General features: G+C 43.3%; 1 protein-coding gene across 2 annotated transcripts in view; it reads left to right on the top strand.

Annotated features, from left to right (window-relative positions):
* Positions 1–17,078, top strand: part of WDR66 (WD repeat domain 66) — a 67,245-nt gene that overhangs the window by 17,265 nt on the left and 32,902 nt on the right. For both annotated transcript variants that reach the window (XM_032431383.1, XM_032431382.1), the window contains 8 exons: positions 4,042–4,119; positions 6,047–6,097; positions 8,263–8,477; positions 10,386–10,580; positions 11,318–11,568; positions 11,897–12,048; positions 13,210–13,383; positions 14,577–14,761. In XM_032431383.1, coding sequence (XP_032287274.1) covers positions 4,042–4,119; positions 6,047–6,097; positions 8,263–8,477; positions 10,386–10,580; positions 11,318–11,568; positions 11,897–12,048; positions 13,210–13,383; positions 14,577–14,761 — 1,301 coding nt within the window. The remainder of the gene's footprint in view (positions 1–4,041; positions 4,120–6,046; positions 6,098–8,262; positions 8,478–10,385; positions 10,581–11,317; positions 11,569–11,896; positions 12,049–13,209; positions 13,384–14,576; positions 14,762–17,078) is intronic.

The raw sequence follows: 17,078 nt of genomic DNA on the forward strand, positions 1-17,078 counted from the left end.
TCATTAATTTTCACCGCTATATAGTCTCTCCTTGTTTGAGTATAATACAGCTCATTTATCCTACTAATGATGAACATTTTGGTTCTTTTGATCTGTCTTCCACCCACCCATGGCTCTACCAAATCTGTGTTTATCACGGTCGGTCGGTGGTGTTTCCAAGTCAATGAGCACTATTAAATCCTCAGTAGCACCCCTCCCAGTGGGGGTTCAAGACACCTTTCCTGCTGGCTCACTGACCTTTCCTGGGATCCTTTGTGGGCTTGTCCTCCTTCTTTCTTTCTTTCTTTTTTTAAAGATTTTATTTATTTATTTGACAGAGAGAGAGAGCACAAGTAGGGGAAGCAGCAGAGGAAGAAGCAGGCTCCCCAGTGAGCAGGGAGCCCAATGTGGGGCTCGATCCCAGGACCCTAGGATCATGACCTGAGCCGAAGGCAGATGCTTAATGACTGAGCCACCCGGGCACCCTGCTTGTCCTCTTTCATTGCACACCTTCTAACTGTTGGCAGGCCTCAGGGTTGAGTTGTGGGAGCTCCTTTTCTTGCTACACCTTCTTCCTGGGTGTTCTCATCCATTCCTATGTCTTTTAAGTACTGTGTACTTTGAAGATGCATTCCGAAATCCTTCCTCCCCTCTCCGTTTCTATTGCCACCACAGCTCCCTGCATGACTACAACATCCTCCCAGCTGATCTGTGTTCACTCTTGTCCCAATCCTACCAGTCTTCCTGCAGCAGTCAGAGTGATAATTCTTAAATAAGCAAAACGGATTATATCACTCTCTTACTTCAAGTCTTTTTTTTTTTTTTAAGATTTTATTTATTCATCTGAGACACAGAGATACAGAGAGAGAGAGAGAGGAGAGAGCCTGAGCAGGGAGAGAGGCAGAGGGAGAAGGAGAAGCAGGCTCCTTGCTGAGCCAGGAGCCTGATGTGGGACTCGATCCCACAACCCTGGGATCATGACCTGAGCCGAAGGCAGACGCTTAGCTATCTGAGCCATTCAGGCGCCCCTCTTACTTCAAGTCTTTGAGTGACTTTCCATTGTGATGGGAATAAACCTCAATTCCCCCTCCACCCATCTCCCAACATCTACCGTCCTGTTTATTAATGTTTATTAGTTTGCATACCCTAGAATTTTACAGAATTTTACAGAATGGACTCTTTTTGTGGAGGGCTCTGGCTTCTTTCATTCAGTTTAATTTTTGAGATTCATCCATGTATGGAGCAATAGTTTGTTCCTTCTTATTATTCTTTATGTGTCCTTTATAATGTTAATGCTGAATAGCCATGCATTGAATGGATATGTCACAATTTCTTTATTCACTGTTAAGACATTTGCACTGTTTCCTATTTGTGGCTGTTGAAAACAAAGGTGCATGAAATTTCATGCACAAGTCTTTGTAGGGATATATGCTTTCATTTCTCTTGGTAATTATCTATGTTTTTGAAGGCTATTTTCCCTAACTATAGGATTGTAGGTTGGTAGTTCTCTTATTTCAGTACTTTGAAGATGTTATTCCATTGTCTTCAGACTTAACACCATTTCTGTTGAGAAGTCAACTGTCAATCTTTTTTTTTTTTTTTTTTAAAGATTTTATTTATTTATTTGACAGAGAGAGACACAGCGAGAGAGGGAACACAAGCAGGGGGAGTGGGAGAGGGAGAAGCAGGCTTCCCGCGGAGCAGGGAGCCCGATGTGGGGCTCGATCCCAGGACTCTGGAATCATGACCTGAGCCGAAGGCAGACGCTTAATGACTGAGCCTCTCAGGCGCCCCAGCTGTCAATCTTATTGTTCCCTTTTTTTGGAAGTTATGTGTCTTCCCCTTCCTGCTCCATTCTGGCTGCTTTTAAGATTTTCTGCTGGTTGTTAGCAGTTTTTGATGACTGTATGTATATGGATACGTTGTTGATTTAAAAAAAATCCAAAACTTGGTGCTGGCTGGCTGAGTCAGTGGAGCATGCAACTCTTGATCTTGGGTCATGAGTTTGAGGCCCACGTTGGGCATAGAGATTACTTACAAAAAAGGATAAATAAATAAAAATTAAAATCTAAAAAAAAAAAAAATACCCAAAACACATCTTTTGGGGTTCTTTGAACTTGGGATGTCTTATCTTTCCTCAGTTTTGCAAAATTCTCCGCCACTGCTTCTTTAAACATTACTTTTATCACCTTTTTAAAATCTTTCCTCACCTTCTGGAACTCCAATTATACGTACATTAGACCCATCTTGTCCATATGTCTCTTATTGTCTTGTCTATATTTTCTGTTCTTTTGTGTCTTTATCCTTCAGTCTGGATATTTTCTCCTATAATTTATCTTCCCTTCATACTGACTAATTATTTCTTTGGCTATATTTAATTTTCTATTAAATCCTATTTTGAGTTTTTTTTAATAATTTTTTTCAGATCTAGAATTTCCATTTAATTCTTTTTAAAAATAGAGTTCTTTGCTGAGATTACCCATCGTGCCCTCTACTTTCTTGCACATCGTGACCACAGTTATTGTCAAGTCTGTGTGTCAATACTGCACCTGCATCTCCTGGGATTTCTTTCAGATGATTGCTTCCCTCCTCAGTTGTCAGTCATTTAGATATGTCTCTTTCATATGCCTGGTTATGTTTTCATCGAATGCCCAATGTCATACTTTAAAAAGTATAGGAATAATTTGAGGCTCAGGATGATAACTTCCTCCGAGGAAGACTTACTTTTGCTTCTTGCTGGCATCTGGCAAAGTTAATCAGAGATTAACTTTGATTAATTGAATCATAGATTGCAGTGATTTGCGACTGATTTCCAGCCTTTGTGAGATCTTGTCCACGCACTTGCTTCCATCTGACCTTCCCCACCCCTTCCCACCCCCCAGGCCTTTGAGCTGTCCTGAAATTACTTCTCAAACACTGGCACTGGTCCTTTACATTCCTGGAGTAGGCAAGGAATAGGCGATGGGGTAGAGGTGGCAGAAATGGAACTTAAGACATGTTTCTAGAATCTGTCTCCTGGGGCTGCCCCCTGCAGCCCTTCACGTCAGGCTGCAGCCACCCTGTCCCACCCACATACCCTGGCAGGACATGCGCCTAAGTCTCCCCAGGGATCTCCACTCTGTTGTTGCTGTTGTTCAGCTTCTGCATTTTGTGGTTTCCTCACTTCCATAGTTACTGCAGGGTTGATTTTTGGGAAGGGAGCCAGGCAGCCCATGCTATTCACCATGTTGGCAAGAATCAGAAACTCTTTCCAGTATTTGGCATTCATTCCAAGTTACCTTGTGGCCTTGTCAAATTTAGAAATGTGTATGCAGCAGTTTTTGTCCAAAAGGACACAGAGTAAAGGTTATTAGTGAATATTGTGCTACTTTTGCTTGTTCCAATTTACAGATGATGAATTATAATAAATAAGACTAAATAAGGGGGCGCCTGGGTGGCTCAGTTGGTTAAATGACTGCCTTCGGCTCGGGTCATGATCCTGGAGTCCCGGGATTGAGTCCCGCATCGGGCTCCCTGCTCAGCAGGGAGTCTGCTTCTCCCTCTGACCCTCCTCCCTCTCATGCTCTCTCTCTATCATTCCCTCTCTCTCTCAATAAATAAATAAAAATCTTTAAAAAAAAAAGACTAAATAAGAAAGGGAACACATTTGAGACCATTAATTTTAACACTCAGTGTTTAAATTATATTCCTATTGCTTACAAAATGCCGTGTTTTTTTCTTTTTTTTTTTTAAAGATTTTATTTATTTATTTGACAGAGAGAGACACAGTGAGAGAGGGAACACCAGCAGGGGGAGTGAGAGAGAGAGAGAAGCAGGCTTCCCGCTGAGGAGGGAGCCCAATGCGGGGCTCAATCCCAGGACCCTGGGATCATGACCTGAGCCGAAGGCAGACGCTTAATGACTGAGCCACCCAGGCGCCCCTGCCGTGTTTTTTTTCTGTCTTATATTCCTACTCAGCTATTTATTATAATAAAAATATTATTTATTTTTAACATTTAGCTTAGCCAGAGAGAAACAGAAAATTTATTGTAATGTAATGTATTTCCATACTTTATATTTCAGAACTACCTTACTTTTAATCCAACAAATAATAAAGAATTGGTGAGCAATAGTAAAACACAGGCAATATATTATTTGTGGGTAAGTAGAAATATTTTGATTTGTCTTAAATGTAGGGACAAGTATATATTCATTCCCTGAGTACAGATGTTTTGGTAATGTAACAATATAGTATCTACTTAGGAAGCAATAAATATGTATTAAAATGGTTTGATTTAATTATAGCATTTATTTTAGTCTCGTTGGAAATTAGTGTATTAAATCAGAAGCAGATAATTTAAATTTCATTTAATTTTTTAAAATAATGAAGCAAATACTTATTTGAATGTATTTAACAGGTTTAAAAAATACAGGGTTTTTCAGGACCTTGGCTTTTACCCCCTTTTAGAAAGGAATTAGCAAACAGATCAGTAATATATATACTGACACAGGGCAGAATCATGAGATTAAAAAAAAATCAGGGTTAAACATAAAATTACCATATGACCCAGCAATTCCTAAATCCAAAAGAATTTAAAACAGGCATTCAAACAAATACATACATACAAGTGTTCATAGCAGCAGTATTCTTTGCAATAACCAAAAGGTAGAAGCAAACCAAGTGTCCACCAGCTAATGAATGCATAAACAAAGTGTGGTCCATCCACACAATGAACTATGATTGAGCCGTAAAAAGGAACAAGGCACTAACACCCACTACAATGTGGGTGAACCTCGTAAACATCATGGTAAATGAAAGAAGCCAGACATGACAAGCCCCATGCTGTATGATTCCATTGATATGAAATGTCCAGAATAGGAGGATCCATGAGACAAAGTGCAGAATGGTGGTTGTCGGGGGCTGGGGGAGGGGTACACATGACAGCTTAATGGAGAGGGGGCTTCCTTTTGGGGTGATGAAAATGTCCTGGAACTAGACAGAGGGGATGGTTGCACAGCATTATTAATGTACTAAATGTCCCTGAATTGTACACTTTATTTATTTATTTATTTTTTTTTTAAAGATTTTATTTATTTATTTGAGAGAGCGAGAATGAGAGAGAGAGAGAGCATATGAGAGGGAGGAGGGTCAGAGGGAGAAGCAGACTCCCTGCTGAGCAGGAAGCCCGATGCGGGACTCGATCCCGGGACTCCAGGACCATGACCTGAGCCGAAGGCAGTCGCTTAACCAACTGAGCCACCCAGGCGCCCAGAATTGTACACTTTAAAATGATTAATGGTTGGGGCATCTGGCTGTCTCAGTCGGCGGAGCATGTGACTCCTGATCTTGGAGTTGTGAGTTCAGGCCCCATGTTGGGTGTAGAGATACTTAAAAGTAAAATCTTTATAATTACTTGAATTTAAATTTTAAAAAATGTAAAAAAAATAAAATCTTTTAAAAATAATAAAATGATTAATGGTTTAATTTTATGTTATGTGAATTTTACCTCAATTAAAAAAGCAAAACAAAAACACTGATTCAATCACTAATTTTCAGTGGTGGTCATTACTTCCCGTACTTATTGTAGCTTTAATGCCTTATAAATGTGGCAATCAGATTTGCATTTACTACCATTTAAAGTCAGTCATTTATGGCATTTTTTTACGTACTTGCTTTTCTTTCAGAATGTTTTTTTTTTTTTAAAGATTTTATTTATTTATTTGACAGAGAGAGACACAGCGAGAGAGGGAACACAAGCAGGGGAAGTGGGAGAGGGAGAAGCAGGCTTCCCGCGGAGCAGGGAGCCCGATGCGGGGTTTGATGTGGGGTTTGATGTGGGGCTCGATCCCAGGACCCCGGGATCATGACCTGAGTGGAAGGCAGACGCTTAATGACTGAGCCACCCAGGTGCCCCTCTTTCAGAATGTTTTCAGATGTTCCTGGAGGCAGCAGATTCTCTTATCTGTAGAGATTGCAAAGCTCTGACCCTGTTTAGATGCATTTGTTTTGATCTTGTGGTTATATTAGTTCTTTCTTTTGGAAACTAGGTCTTTTTGTAGTAGTGATTATTTTTTCTGTACTTATCAGTATGAAGAGGGAAATATACTTGCTTACAGTGCCCCACGTTTAACAGAAAAAGTGAGTATGCCTATTGCATTTTTATGTGTCAGATTTTGTGGAGAGTAAATAAGTATGTGTAAGCTTAGTCACTTTGGGCTACTCTTTGTATGTCTTGATATTAAACCGTTGGGAAATCATTTGACATTTTTACTTGGGTCCTTTACCATATTGAATTGTCAGCTGAAAATAATGGAACCATTCTTCAAAATAAAATATTATGGAAAAGAAAGTTGACTACCTTGAGAAAATACCCCAAAAAGTGATGGCTTTACTAAGCTATGTGTGCTTATGACAAAGAATGGAAGTTACTTTGGACTGATGTAATAAATAGTTGAACATGAGTGGCTCCTTTTTAGTCTACCCAGCTTTCAGAGTAACAACACAATCTGGGTATTTAGATGTTTCAGAGCCAGTAGAAAGGCGGTGAGGCAGGTGTTGGGGGAAACCGTTTATCTTGCCTGCTTGCCTGGAGCTGTCGCATCTGAGGTGGACCTCGGGTCCTGTCTCCTACAGCAACTTCTGCATTTGACACCCATGTAATCTGCCCTCAGTGAGCACCTTATGGTGTTTCTTCTGCTTCCTTTCTTCACTCTTGGTACGATTTACAGAAATTTATTTTTAAGAGGGCATGCCAAAAAAAAGAAAAAAAAGATGAGATGGATGAATACAAAGAGAGATTATTCTGTCTGCAAACTCTTTCTCATAAATCAAAGTTATCAAACAATAAAGCCAGTTCTCATTTATTCCTGGCAGTTACGTTCCATAAAGTCTCCGCAGACCTCAGTTAGTGAATACAAAATCATTGCTCCTAGGAGAAATACAGGATTGGGTTCCTGCCAGCCTCGGATCAGAACAGTTTCAACAGATCAATACATAACCTTGTTTTATGTGTGTTTTTGTTTGAAGACACCGTGTTTAATACATAATGTTGATTCATTAGCATTGATGCACAGCCAATAGCTCTGGAACGCATGCCTGGATGAAGTTTATCTAACTCAGGTATATTCTCTGGAAGGTACTTCATGGCCTTCTCACACTTAGGAATGCTAGACAGCATTTCAGTAGCGTATTTGCGGCTAGTTTAAATACTGCCATCATCAACAGAGAGCACCTCAAAAACGTGAACAACATGGCACTAAACAGACCCTGAAAAGGATACTTGTTTACAGTTTGAGAGCTGAAACAAGAAGGCAGAGCATGTCCTCGCTCGACCTCGGCAGGAATGTGCACACAGGGAAAGTCAAATTTTTGCCACTCTGCACGTGCACATGTCTGCAAATGATCATGAAAGTGCCATGAGGGTTGATTTTGGGGTCATAAATAAATTTTAGTGAGTAGGTGAATTTGCAAATACAGAACACACAAACGAGGACTGACTTCAGCTTGAAATGAAAATGCCTTGTATGGAAGCAGAACAGCTCTTAGGAAGAACCTGATGCCCTTACTTGACCAGTTGTTGTTTTACTAACCCTCTTGTGTTTAAGACAGAAGAGGTGAGCCTTAGGGTCTTCTCCGTGTGGTTAGAGAACCGGGCAGCAAACCTGCTGATTCTCTTATCTGTAGAGATTCAGACAAATGGAGGAGTTTCTTTGATTTATTCATTCATTAAACACTCCCTGAGGGGCTCCATTCACGCTCTGGGTTCTTTCTACACTTGGTCTCCAAGACATTGCCTAAGAAAGATGGCCCTAGTGCCTTATTTTATGTAGCACAAATTTCTTGAGGAGTCAGGAGCATGTCTGTGTACAGTACTTAATTTCTACTGATGGGAAAATGGTTTATGGGAAAAAAAAGTTTATAATTACAAGACTGGGATAATTATTTTTGTGATATCTTACAACTGGAGCATGCTTTTGCTCATGATAGACATCAGTCTCTGAAACCTCAGTAAGAGAAATTGAACAGGTATAAACAAGTGGTTAAACACCTTTTCATTTGCTTTAAGCAAACAGTTTAATTAACCCAGTACACAACCCTTCACTTGCTCCTAGCAAACCTTCAGAGGTTCAGAATGGCCTGCACCATGGCAATCCACGGGGGAGAGATTTCTTAGTGATTGGTTTTTTAATTGTATCTTTTTCCTACTGTAAATCAACGTAATATTATAAAATATGCCATATTGACAAATGCTTTGTTTTATATTTATTACCAACGTAACTTATAATCTGTCTTTTGAAATGCAGACATTCAACAAGCTTGTGGGAAAATTCAGCCAGTCAGTCTTTCATTTGAATTTAACACAAATACTCTCAGCAACAATGGAAGGGAAGCTGGTTGTCTGGGACATACACCGCCCGCCATCCTCTGCCTCCGCCTTGGTGGGCTCTCCTCACATTAAACCTTGTAAATTGGTTCATTTGCAGAAAGAGGGCATCACTGTGCTCACTACAGTTGATAGGTAATTAACTTAATTAAAAAGTAGCTATCAGTGATTACCAAAGTATATTAAAAGCCTTTCGGATGTATACATATATTTTGTATATGCATAGAATATTTCTGGTGAAATTCATTATTAACTGCGAATGTTTGGTGCCTCTGAGGAAAAGAACAGAGAAGTAGGATCAAGGGTCGGGATGGATTCACCTCTTCTTGTAGTCTCATTTGTACTAATTGGTTTGCCTTTCTTTTTTTCTTTTAATCATGGGCATGCATTACTTTTAAAAATCCCTCTGTGTTGGTGAAACAAAAAGAAACTTGTTTTTTTCTTCCACACTAATTAGACTTATTTTGCACCCTAAATGTTACATACTTTAATTTTAAGAAAATAACGTGAATAGCTATATTGTTTTTTCTGATTACAAAATAACACCCATTATGAAAAGATGAAATACAACAGAACTTTATAAAGTTTACTGACTCGAGAGGCTGTGGGGGCTCAGAGAGGGTCATTAAAAGCCTTAGTCTCAGACAGAAAAGGGTTCACATCCCTTCCTTGCTGAGTGACTCGGGGCAAGGGATTTAACTTGGCTGAGCCTCCATTTTTCCATCTGCAAAATGGGCATGACCATACTCTCTCTCTGAGTGATTTTATGAGGATTTTGTGAGGCAAGCCATGTAAAACTCATAGTACCTTGTCTGGCACAGGGGAGCTCTAGATGAAATAGTCCTTATTAGTATATTCGAGAAGTTCCCAACAGGGATGGAGGACGCTGCCTAATGACAGGGACTATGCGCATGTAGTTGGAGTCACTGTGCCATCTGCTTTCCAGAAGCCCTGCTTTCCTTTTCATTTCTTTTAATACAGGATGCAGTGAGGTCCTGGCATGGCTTTACAAAGAGAAATGCAAATTGTCCTCACTCAGGGGTGTGGAAAAGACAATAGTAGAATTGCAGCTGATGATGAATCAACCTTTAATTAGTTGGCGGGGTTAGGGCCCAGTAAAGACTAAGGCCTGGGTTCCCCCTCTCTCCATGTTAAATAAAACCCAGCCAGGACCAGGGAGCCCATGAAGGGTCTTGAAAACACTTGGCCTGTTTTGCCGCTTCTGTCCAGCAGAGGGCAGTGAAAGATGCTGTAGCCAATTACTCTGCCTACCTGCCTTGCTTATTAATCGGAAACTGCATTTAATCACTTTGCATCTATAAGAGGAAATTCATCCCCCTATCCCCCCGTGATTACACTTATGTCAGAGGCTTAAAAAAAAAAAAAGCCCATTTGGGTTGGATCTGAGGACTGGAAATAAAAGGCATTTTGTCACGCGACACGGCCTTGGGCCGTGAGACTGGACAGGGTTTTGCCGTGGCTCTGAGAGCAGTGCTTTCCTGTAAAGCCGCTTGCGTGCCGCTGCCCGGCTGTGTGGTTTCGGAGGGCTGGCAGATGGGCTCTGGTGTCCTCCGTGGGCTCCTGGCACAGAATGCCAACACCGCCCACTGCCGCTGCACGGGGCTGATCTGGGAGGGCAGGGGGAGGAGAGCGAGAGTGTGTGCTCTGCGTTAGGTGCACCTGGATCCCCGCACAGACTGGCCGCGGCCGATAGCCTTGCCCCGTGTGAGTCGGTCCCGTGCGATATTTGGGACATACTCCTACTAAAAGATTACTCATTGCTTAACTGAAATTCAAATTTCATGGGGCATCCTGTATTTTTATTTGCTAAATCTGGCAACCCCAGGCCTTGAGCAAATTTCTCAACTTCTCTGAGCCTTAGTTTCCCAGATGTAAAGCGGAACAACAGTAAAATCAGCCTCATAGGACAGTGTTAAGTGAAGTTTTTACAACACCTGGAGTCCAGAGCCCGACATATAATTAGCTGTTCAGTAGTTGGTACCTACTACTGTTAGTTACCAAACGATGTTTTTTCCATTTCAGCTATATTGTCACAGGTGATATTAGAGGCAACATTAAGTTCTACGATCACACCCTGTCCATTGTTAACTGGTACAGCAACTTCAAACTGAGCTCCATAAGGACCCTGTCGTTTTCAAAGACCCCAGCAGCTCCGCCCACTGAAAAATCAAACTATCCTCCAGACTGCACTTTAAAAGGTGACCTTTTTATTGTAAGGTAAGTTGTTAATGAATCCAGTCATTTGAATGGCCAACACATGATTGATGTCCTCTCTGTTAGTCGGCACGCAGTGGAATGTTCACCTTGTTCCCGGGACACGAGCTAGAACAGGATTTCCTCGGAGGTCCTTTATGGGGCTCTCAGATGGATCTCCACAGCTGATTATAGTCACTGTTCAATCATTTTTTAAAATGAAGCATTATTTTCTTTTAAGAATCGTTAGCAACTGGAAACTGGAAAGGGCTTATCCCTGAGCTCTGATCTCTGTTGTGTTTGGAGTCCTTTGCTGTAGCTTGGTGTCTTTTCTTGAAGCCGAGTTTGTCCTAGCGCTGCGGTTAAAGGCATTTGATAATTAATAGCCATAACATTTCAAGACTGAATTATCTGTGAGTCTGCTTAATTACCCTTGCAGTATTTGCAGGCACATCTGTATGTGTGCACCAAACTCCATATTTGCATACACAAATGAATATTTGCATGTGCAGATTAGCTAATTGTACAACTGACTGTCCATCTGCATACTTAATGACTCAATTTACATGTAGAAATGTGGGCTTTTTCACTTGCAAATGGAGGCTGTTGGATATTGGTAGTGTATTTTTGGAGATGTTGGGTTAATAATGTCACTAAATTACAGACGACAGAGGCGTTTCCTGTGCAATTAGAAGCAGAATAGCTGACGTGCCCCATTCCCTGGAAACACTGATACTGTTGGGTCTCTCCTTGGCAAACAGGAATCTTATCATTGGAACATCTGATGCAACAGTGTACCACTTAACGACAGATGGGACCAAACTTGAGAAGTTATTCGTGGAGCCCAAGGATGCGATTTGTGCCATCTCCTGCCACCCGTACCAACCCCTCATCGCCATTGGGAGTTTCTGTGGGATGATCAAAGTGTGGGATTATGAAAAGAAAAAGTACCTTTTCAGCAGGGTCTTTGAGAAGGGGCTTGGCGTCCAGAGTCTAACCTACAATCCTGAAGGTATTTTCATTTTATCAGCCTATCTTGGGCTCCAAGAAAAAACAGACCCAAATGGCTGTGCCCTTGGAAGTTCACCTGACCGCTGTCCCCACAGCCAGCTAGATGAGACACCTGTCCCTCGGGACCCTGCAGCACTCCGTGCCTAGTAGTGTCTGAGCACTCACCCCAGAGCCTCATGCTTTTCCGTTTATTTCTCCTGCCAGGGTCCCGGCCTGTCATGTTCATTGCTGTCTCCTCAGCACCTAGAACAGAGTCTGGCCCGAGAGTTGATGTTTTCTGAAGGAATGAAGTCCTTTCTAGAGCATTGTTCTCTGGCTTGTGATTTCAGGAGCCCTTCTTGGAGCCGGCTTCACTGAGGGGACAGTTTACATTCTTGACGCAATGTCCTTAGAAAACCAAATCCCAGAGCCTTTCAAATATTCCAGAACCAATGTGACTCATATCAGCTTCTCCCATGACTCCCAGTACATGGCAACTGCTGTGAGTGTTTCCACTGGGTGCTGTCCTGTGATCTAGCAATCTTGTTTACGACCAAAAGGGAGGGAGGGCTGGTGGAGGTGTGGGGAGGGGGGCGCAGTGGGGGGATGGGGAGTGACTGCTCGTGGATTTGGGGTTCTTTCTGGGGTCATGAAAATGCTCTAAAATTGTGGTGGTGAGCTCTGTGAATACACTAAAAACCACAGGGTCGTACACTTTAAAGGTGTGACTTGTGTGCAGTGGGAACTGTATCTCCACAAAGCCACTGTAAAGAGAGGAGGGACTCTCGTTCGAAACGAGACCAGGCCTCAGGACTTGCAGACTGGGATTCTGCCATCCTGACAGCTCATTTTGGTGTGTTGGTTTCTGGACCCCTTCCTTGGCATCCGTTCTTTCATCTTTCCCTTTGATTTTTGACAAGATGACATTCACATTTATCTCAAAGCACCGTCTTCCCCCGGTGTTTTGGATTCTGTTCCTTCCCTCTGTGAATAGGGCTCCTAAGCTCAGTAAAGATTTTCTGAGACCTTTAGCCTCTCCCTTCCTGCCAGCTCTCCTGGTCTGCTGTGTGCTCATCTCTCCTTGATGTTGGCCGAGGGGAAAGAGCCACGGCTGCTTCCCACGTCCCTGCTGCTCCCCCACCCCCGCCTCTGTGCCCGGCGCCTCCCCTGGTCTGTGTGCTCCACACCTTTACAGGCCCGCCGCTGAGCCTCCTCACCCCTGCGGCTCCTGACCCAGGTACCCCTTTCCCTTCAGGCTGCTCTCGCACACTCTCCCACCCGGCTCACTCTCAGCCATGATACTTTTTAGAACTCATACCTTTTTCATTTTGTGTAGCTGGATACAGAGTAGGGAGGACAAAGGCAAAAAGAGTCAGGGTTTCAGTTTTCCACACAGAATGAGGTGGGGACTGGAAAGAAGCGTAAGGCCACAGTGTCAGGTAGATGCTTTCTACCCCCCCCTTACCTTTGTGGGTTATCTGCTTTTAACCTTAATTTTCTCATCTGTAAAATGGGTGTGATATTTTTTTACTTGCTCAGATAGACTAAAATTTCTTTTTGGACAAAATATTCTAAAGGCAACATTAGTGTGAAAAACATGGTGATGATTTTTAAGTTACAAAACTTAAAAAGGAATAACTTCTGCTCTTTGGCTCCTATTCAGGATGTACACTTTACTGTGGCTGTTTACATGGTGGTAGTCAAAAATGGACACCGGGTTTGGGAATATCTGGCAAGGCTTCGTTCTCATCGCAAAAGCATCCGCAGTCTCCTGTTTGGGGTTCATCTGGACAGCAATGAGCCGAGACTGCTGAGCCTCGGGAGAGACAGGCTCTTGGTGAGCTGTTCAGTGTCCATTTACCTTGCCACCGGGACAGTGGGTGTTTCATTCTTGTTGTGTCCCTGGCATCTGGCATAGAACCGGGCCCACAGTCTGGGTGCTTGTTGGAGAAAATGAACATACAATGAGGTAGCATAAACCTTTCTGAGTCGACACTTGGTCTCAAGGATGTGCAAAACCAATACTCCTTTCAGTAGAAAATGCACTTGGCATTTTGAATTTGGGTCTTGTCCCATCCTCTCTTGTGATGCTGGGCAGCGGCCACAGTTCCCTGTCAGCCACGCAACCATGAGGCTCGACAGCCGGTACACTGACCGCCACCTGCACCCACGTGGCCATTCTGTTTGTCACTCTCAGCACAGAATTCAATAAATTACATGGGATAGTCAACACTCTATTATAAAATAGGCTTCGTGGTGGGTGATTTCACCCAACTGTAGGCTCATGTCAGTGTTCTGAGCGTGTTTAGGGTGGGCCGGGTTAGGCTATGGAGTTTGGTAGGTTAGGTGTATTAAATCCATTTTTGATCTATGGTATTTTCAACTTACAGTGGTTTATTGGAATGTAACCCCATCATGAGTCAAAGATCTGTATCTATCCATCTTAACTTTGTTCCTCGCTCCCTCTCTTTCTTCCATCCCCTTCTGTCCTGTATTATGGCCATCCAATCATCCATTCATTATGGGCTGGCCACCAAAACCTACCTATGGATGAAATTCAGCAAGCTGCTAATTTATGACTGTTAAGTGATGAGATTTAGATATGAATTAGTTCCTACCCTCAAGGAGTTCCCAAGATAATGGTAAGGGAGACAGTATAACACAACTGTGAGAGTTCAGGTTTTGGAGTCTGTTTGGACCTAAATTTGAATTCTCACCCTACCACTTCTTAGCTGTGTGACCTTGGGCAAGCCACTGAACCTCTCTGAACATCTGTTTTCTAATCTGTAAAATGGGCACAACAGCATGACTTGGCAGGGGAGTCAGGAGTGTTAAGTGGCATCATGTTTTTAGAGCACTTAGCTCATTGTCTTTGCTCAGAAGGAATGCTCCATCATGGCAGCCTGTGAGGAGTGAGGGTCTAGGCAAGTCTTCCCTTAGGAGGACCACTACTGTCTCTCCCAGAATAGGACTGTTGGCTGCCTTCCTTTGGCTCAGTCCTCATGTGTGTCTATCTGGCCGCCTCTGCAGATTGAATATAATCTTCTCAAGAGCTACAGAGACAACCTGGAGGTCCTGGACATTCACCGCACCGACCAGGGCCACTATCCCACCTATATGGTCTGGTACCCACCACTCACCAAGGAGCTCTTCCTGCTCATTTGCAACAGTGGCTACAAAGTGAAACTCTTTAATTCTACCACCAAAATGTGCAGGTAAGCATGAGGAGCTTCCCGCTGATGTGATACCTAGATCAGTTTCTCCGCCCCCGGCTTCTTTTAAGTCCCAACTTACAGACCTGAGAGCAGCTTGGCTACCTTTACTATCACTCACTATGCAGGGGAGGAAACCGAGGCACAGAAGAGTTGAATAATTCTCACCCAGGGTCATGTGGCTGGGAAGTTGCCAGAGGCAGGAGGCAAATCCAGAGCCCAGCACTGCACAGAGATGAGGGACCCAGAGCTCAGTGCCTGAGACCCAGGGAAGGAACCCGCAAAGTCGCTGATGCTTTATAAACTCTCCCATCTTTCTCTCGTGGATAAAAAAACATATATTTTCACTTGAAAATTACCAATTGTGCGATTTTTTAAAAAAGATTTTATTATTTTTTTAAGGTAACGTCTATACCCATTGTGGGGCTCAAACTGAATCCCGATATCAAGAATCACATGCTCGCCTGACTGAGCCAACCAGGTGCCCCTAATTGTGCGATTTCCCTTACTCTGAGTTCCTAAGGGAGTTTTTAAGTTTACCTGATGGCATTCACGTGTTCACTCAGTATTTACCCAGCCTCTACCTGAGCCAGGTTCTGTCCGAGGTGCTGAAGGTAGGGATGCCAACAGCAGTGTTCCTGCCGCCATGGAATTTGCATCTTGGTAGGGGAGTGGAGTTTGTGGGAGAGGCTGGGCTGAGGTCCACATTTGAGGTCAGGAGCACATGGTACTTTAGAGCCATGAGACAAGAGAAGATTCCAGAAGGGAAAAGCAGATAGAAGAGTGGCCGAAGACCAAGCCCAGGGCATCCAAAGCTCCACATCTCTGAGCAGTAGCTCCTCTGTCCTGAAATAGGTCTACGTCTGTGGCTGGCCCTTGTGCTGCTAGGCCCGGGGCTCCCTGGGTTTGCTCCTTGTGATAGATACAGATCATGGTGCATCATCCTTGCACCGGGGCTCTGCACTCATCTTCAACAACCCCCCCCCCCCCGCCCCAACCACCAAGTAGTATCCCACTGAGGTTCAGAGAGGTGACGGAACTTGCTGCTCAGGATGGGGCGGGACTTAACCCTTGAGCCTAGTTCTGGCTCTGTCCTCTACTTGGCACTACTGGGCCCAGGTGCAGCCCTGGCCGTGGGCTCCTACCTAGTCAGCCCTAGAGGGCATCCCCTCTCCTCCTGTCGTTTGGCTGCCTTGTGGGTATGTCTGGAAAGAACAGAGGCACTGAGGCTGAGCAACAGGTGAGAATGCATTAGTGACCTCACCTGAGAGAAGGAAGTCGGAAGCCAACAGTAGCTGGCCCCACGCTTGAGGAAGACCGGCGTCATGAAATGTTTCTCAGAAAGATAGGTCCTCAAAGGCCAGGATCACCCAAGATCATCATCATAATCTTCTTCTCTTTTAAACATTTGTTTGCAGAAGGGTACAAGGAAAAATGATTGAGAAATGCCATGTCATGTGGCAGGAACAGGAGAGAAATCCAGCACAATTTTTTTTTTTTTAAATATTAAAACGCTAGGAAGGAGACATTTGAAAGAAATAGGTAGAAAAGGAATTTTAGGAAGATCTCAGAATCTTCATACATGATCTTTAATGGATACAAACTTTTTGGACATGGAATATCCCACAGATATGCAAGTCCGGAGTAAATCTGAGTTCACTGAACAGGTAGATTGGGGATGAAGGGCCCCAGGCTCCAAGTTCCCACTAACAGTTACTAAGCAGGGACTTCAAGCCACATAGTTTGGAGTTTCTGCCCCTGACAATTGGAAATTAGCATAAGGCATCTTTTTGTTTTTATTTTATTTTATTTTATTTTATTTTTTAAGATTTTTATTTATTTATTGAGAGAGAGAGAGAGCATGAGAGGGAGGAGGGTCAGAGGGAGAAGCAGATCCCCTGCTGAGCAGGGAGCCCGATGTGGGACTCGATCCTGGGACTCCAGGATCATGACCTGAGCCGAAGGCAGTCGCTTAACCAACTGAGCCACCCGGGCGCCCCTGTTTTTATTTTATTTTTTAAAAAATTTTTATTTATTTATTTGAGAGAGACAGAGATAGCAACAGAGAGCACGAACAGGGAGGAGAGGAAGAGGCAGGCTCCCTGCTGAGCAGGGAGCCCAATGTGTGGCTCAATCCCAGGACCCCGGGATCATGACCTGAGTGAAAGGCAGATGCCCAACTGACTGAGCCACCCAGGCACCCCTTTTTATTTTTATTTTAAAATTTCTTTTATAAAGCATCTTTTAAAAAAATAATTTATCAAAGTGAAATTCAGTAACGTAAAACATAAAAACTAACCATTTTAGGGGTGCCTGGTTG

The sequence above is a fragment of the Phoca vitulina genome, unplaced genomic scaffold (assembly GCF_004348235.1).
Source record: "Phoca vitulina isolate PV1807 unplaced genomic scaffold, GSC_HSeal_1.0 scaffold46, whole genome shotgun sequence".
NCBI lineage: Eukaryota > Metazoa > Chordata > Mammalia > Carnivora > Phocidae > Phoca > Phoca vitulina.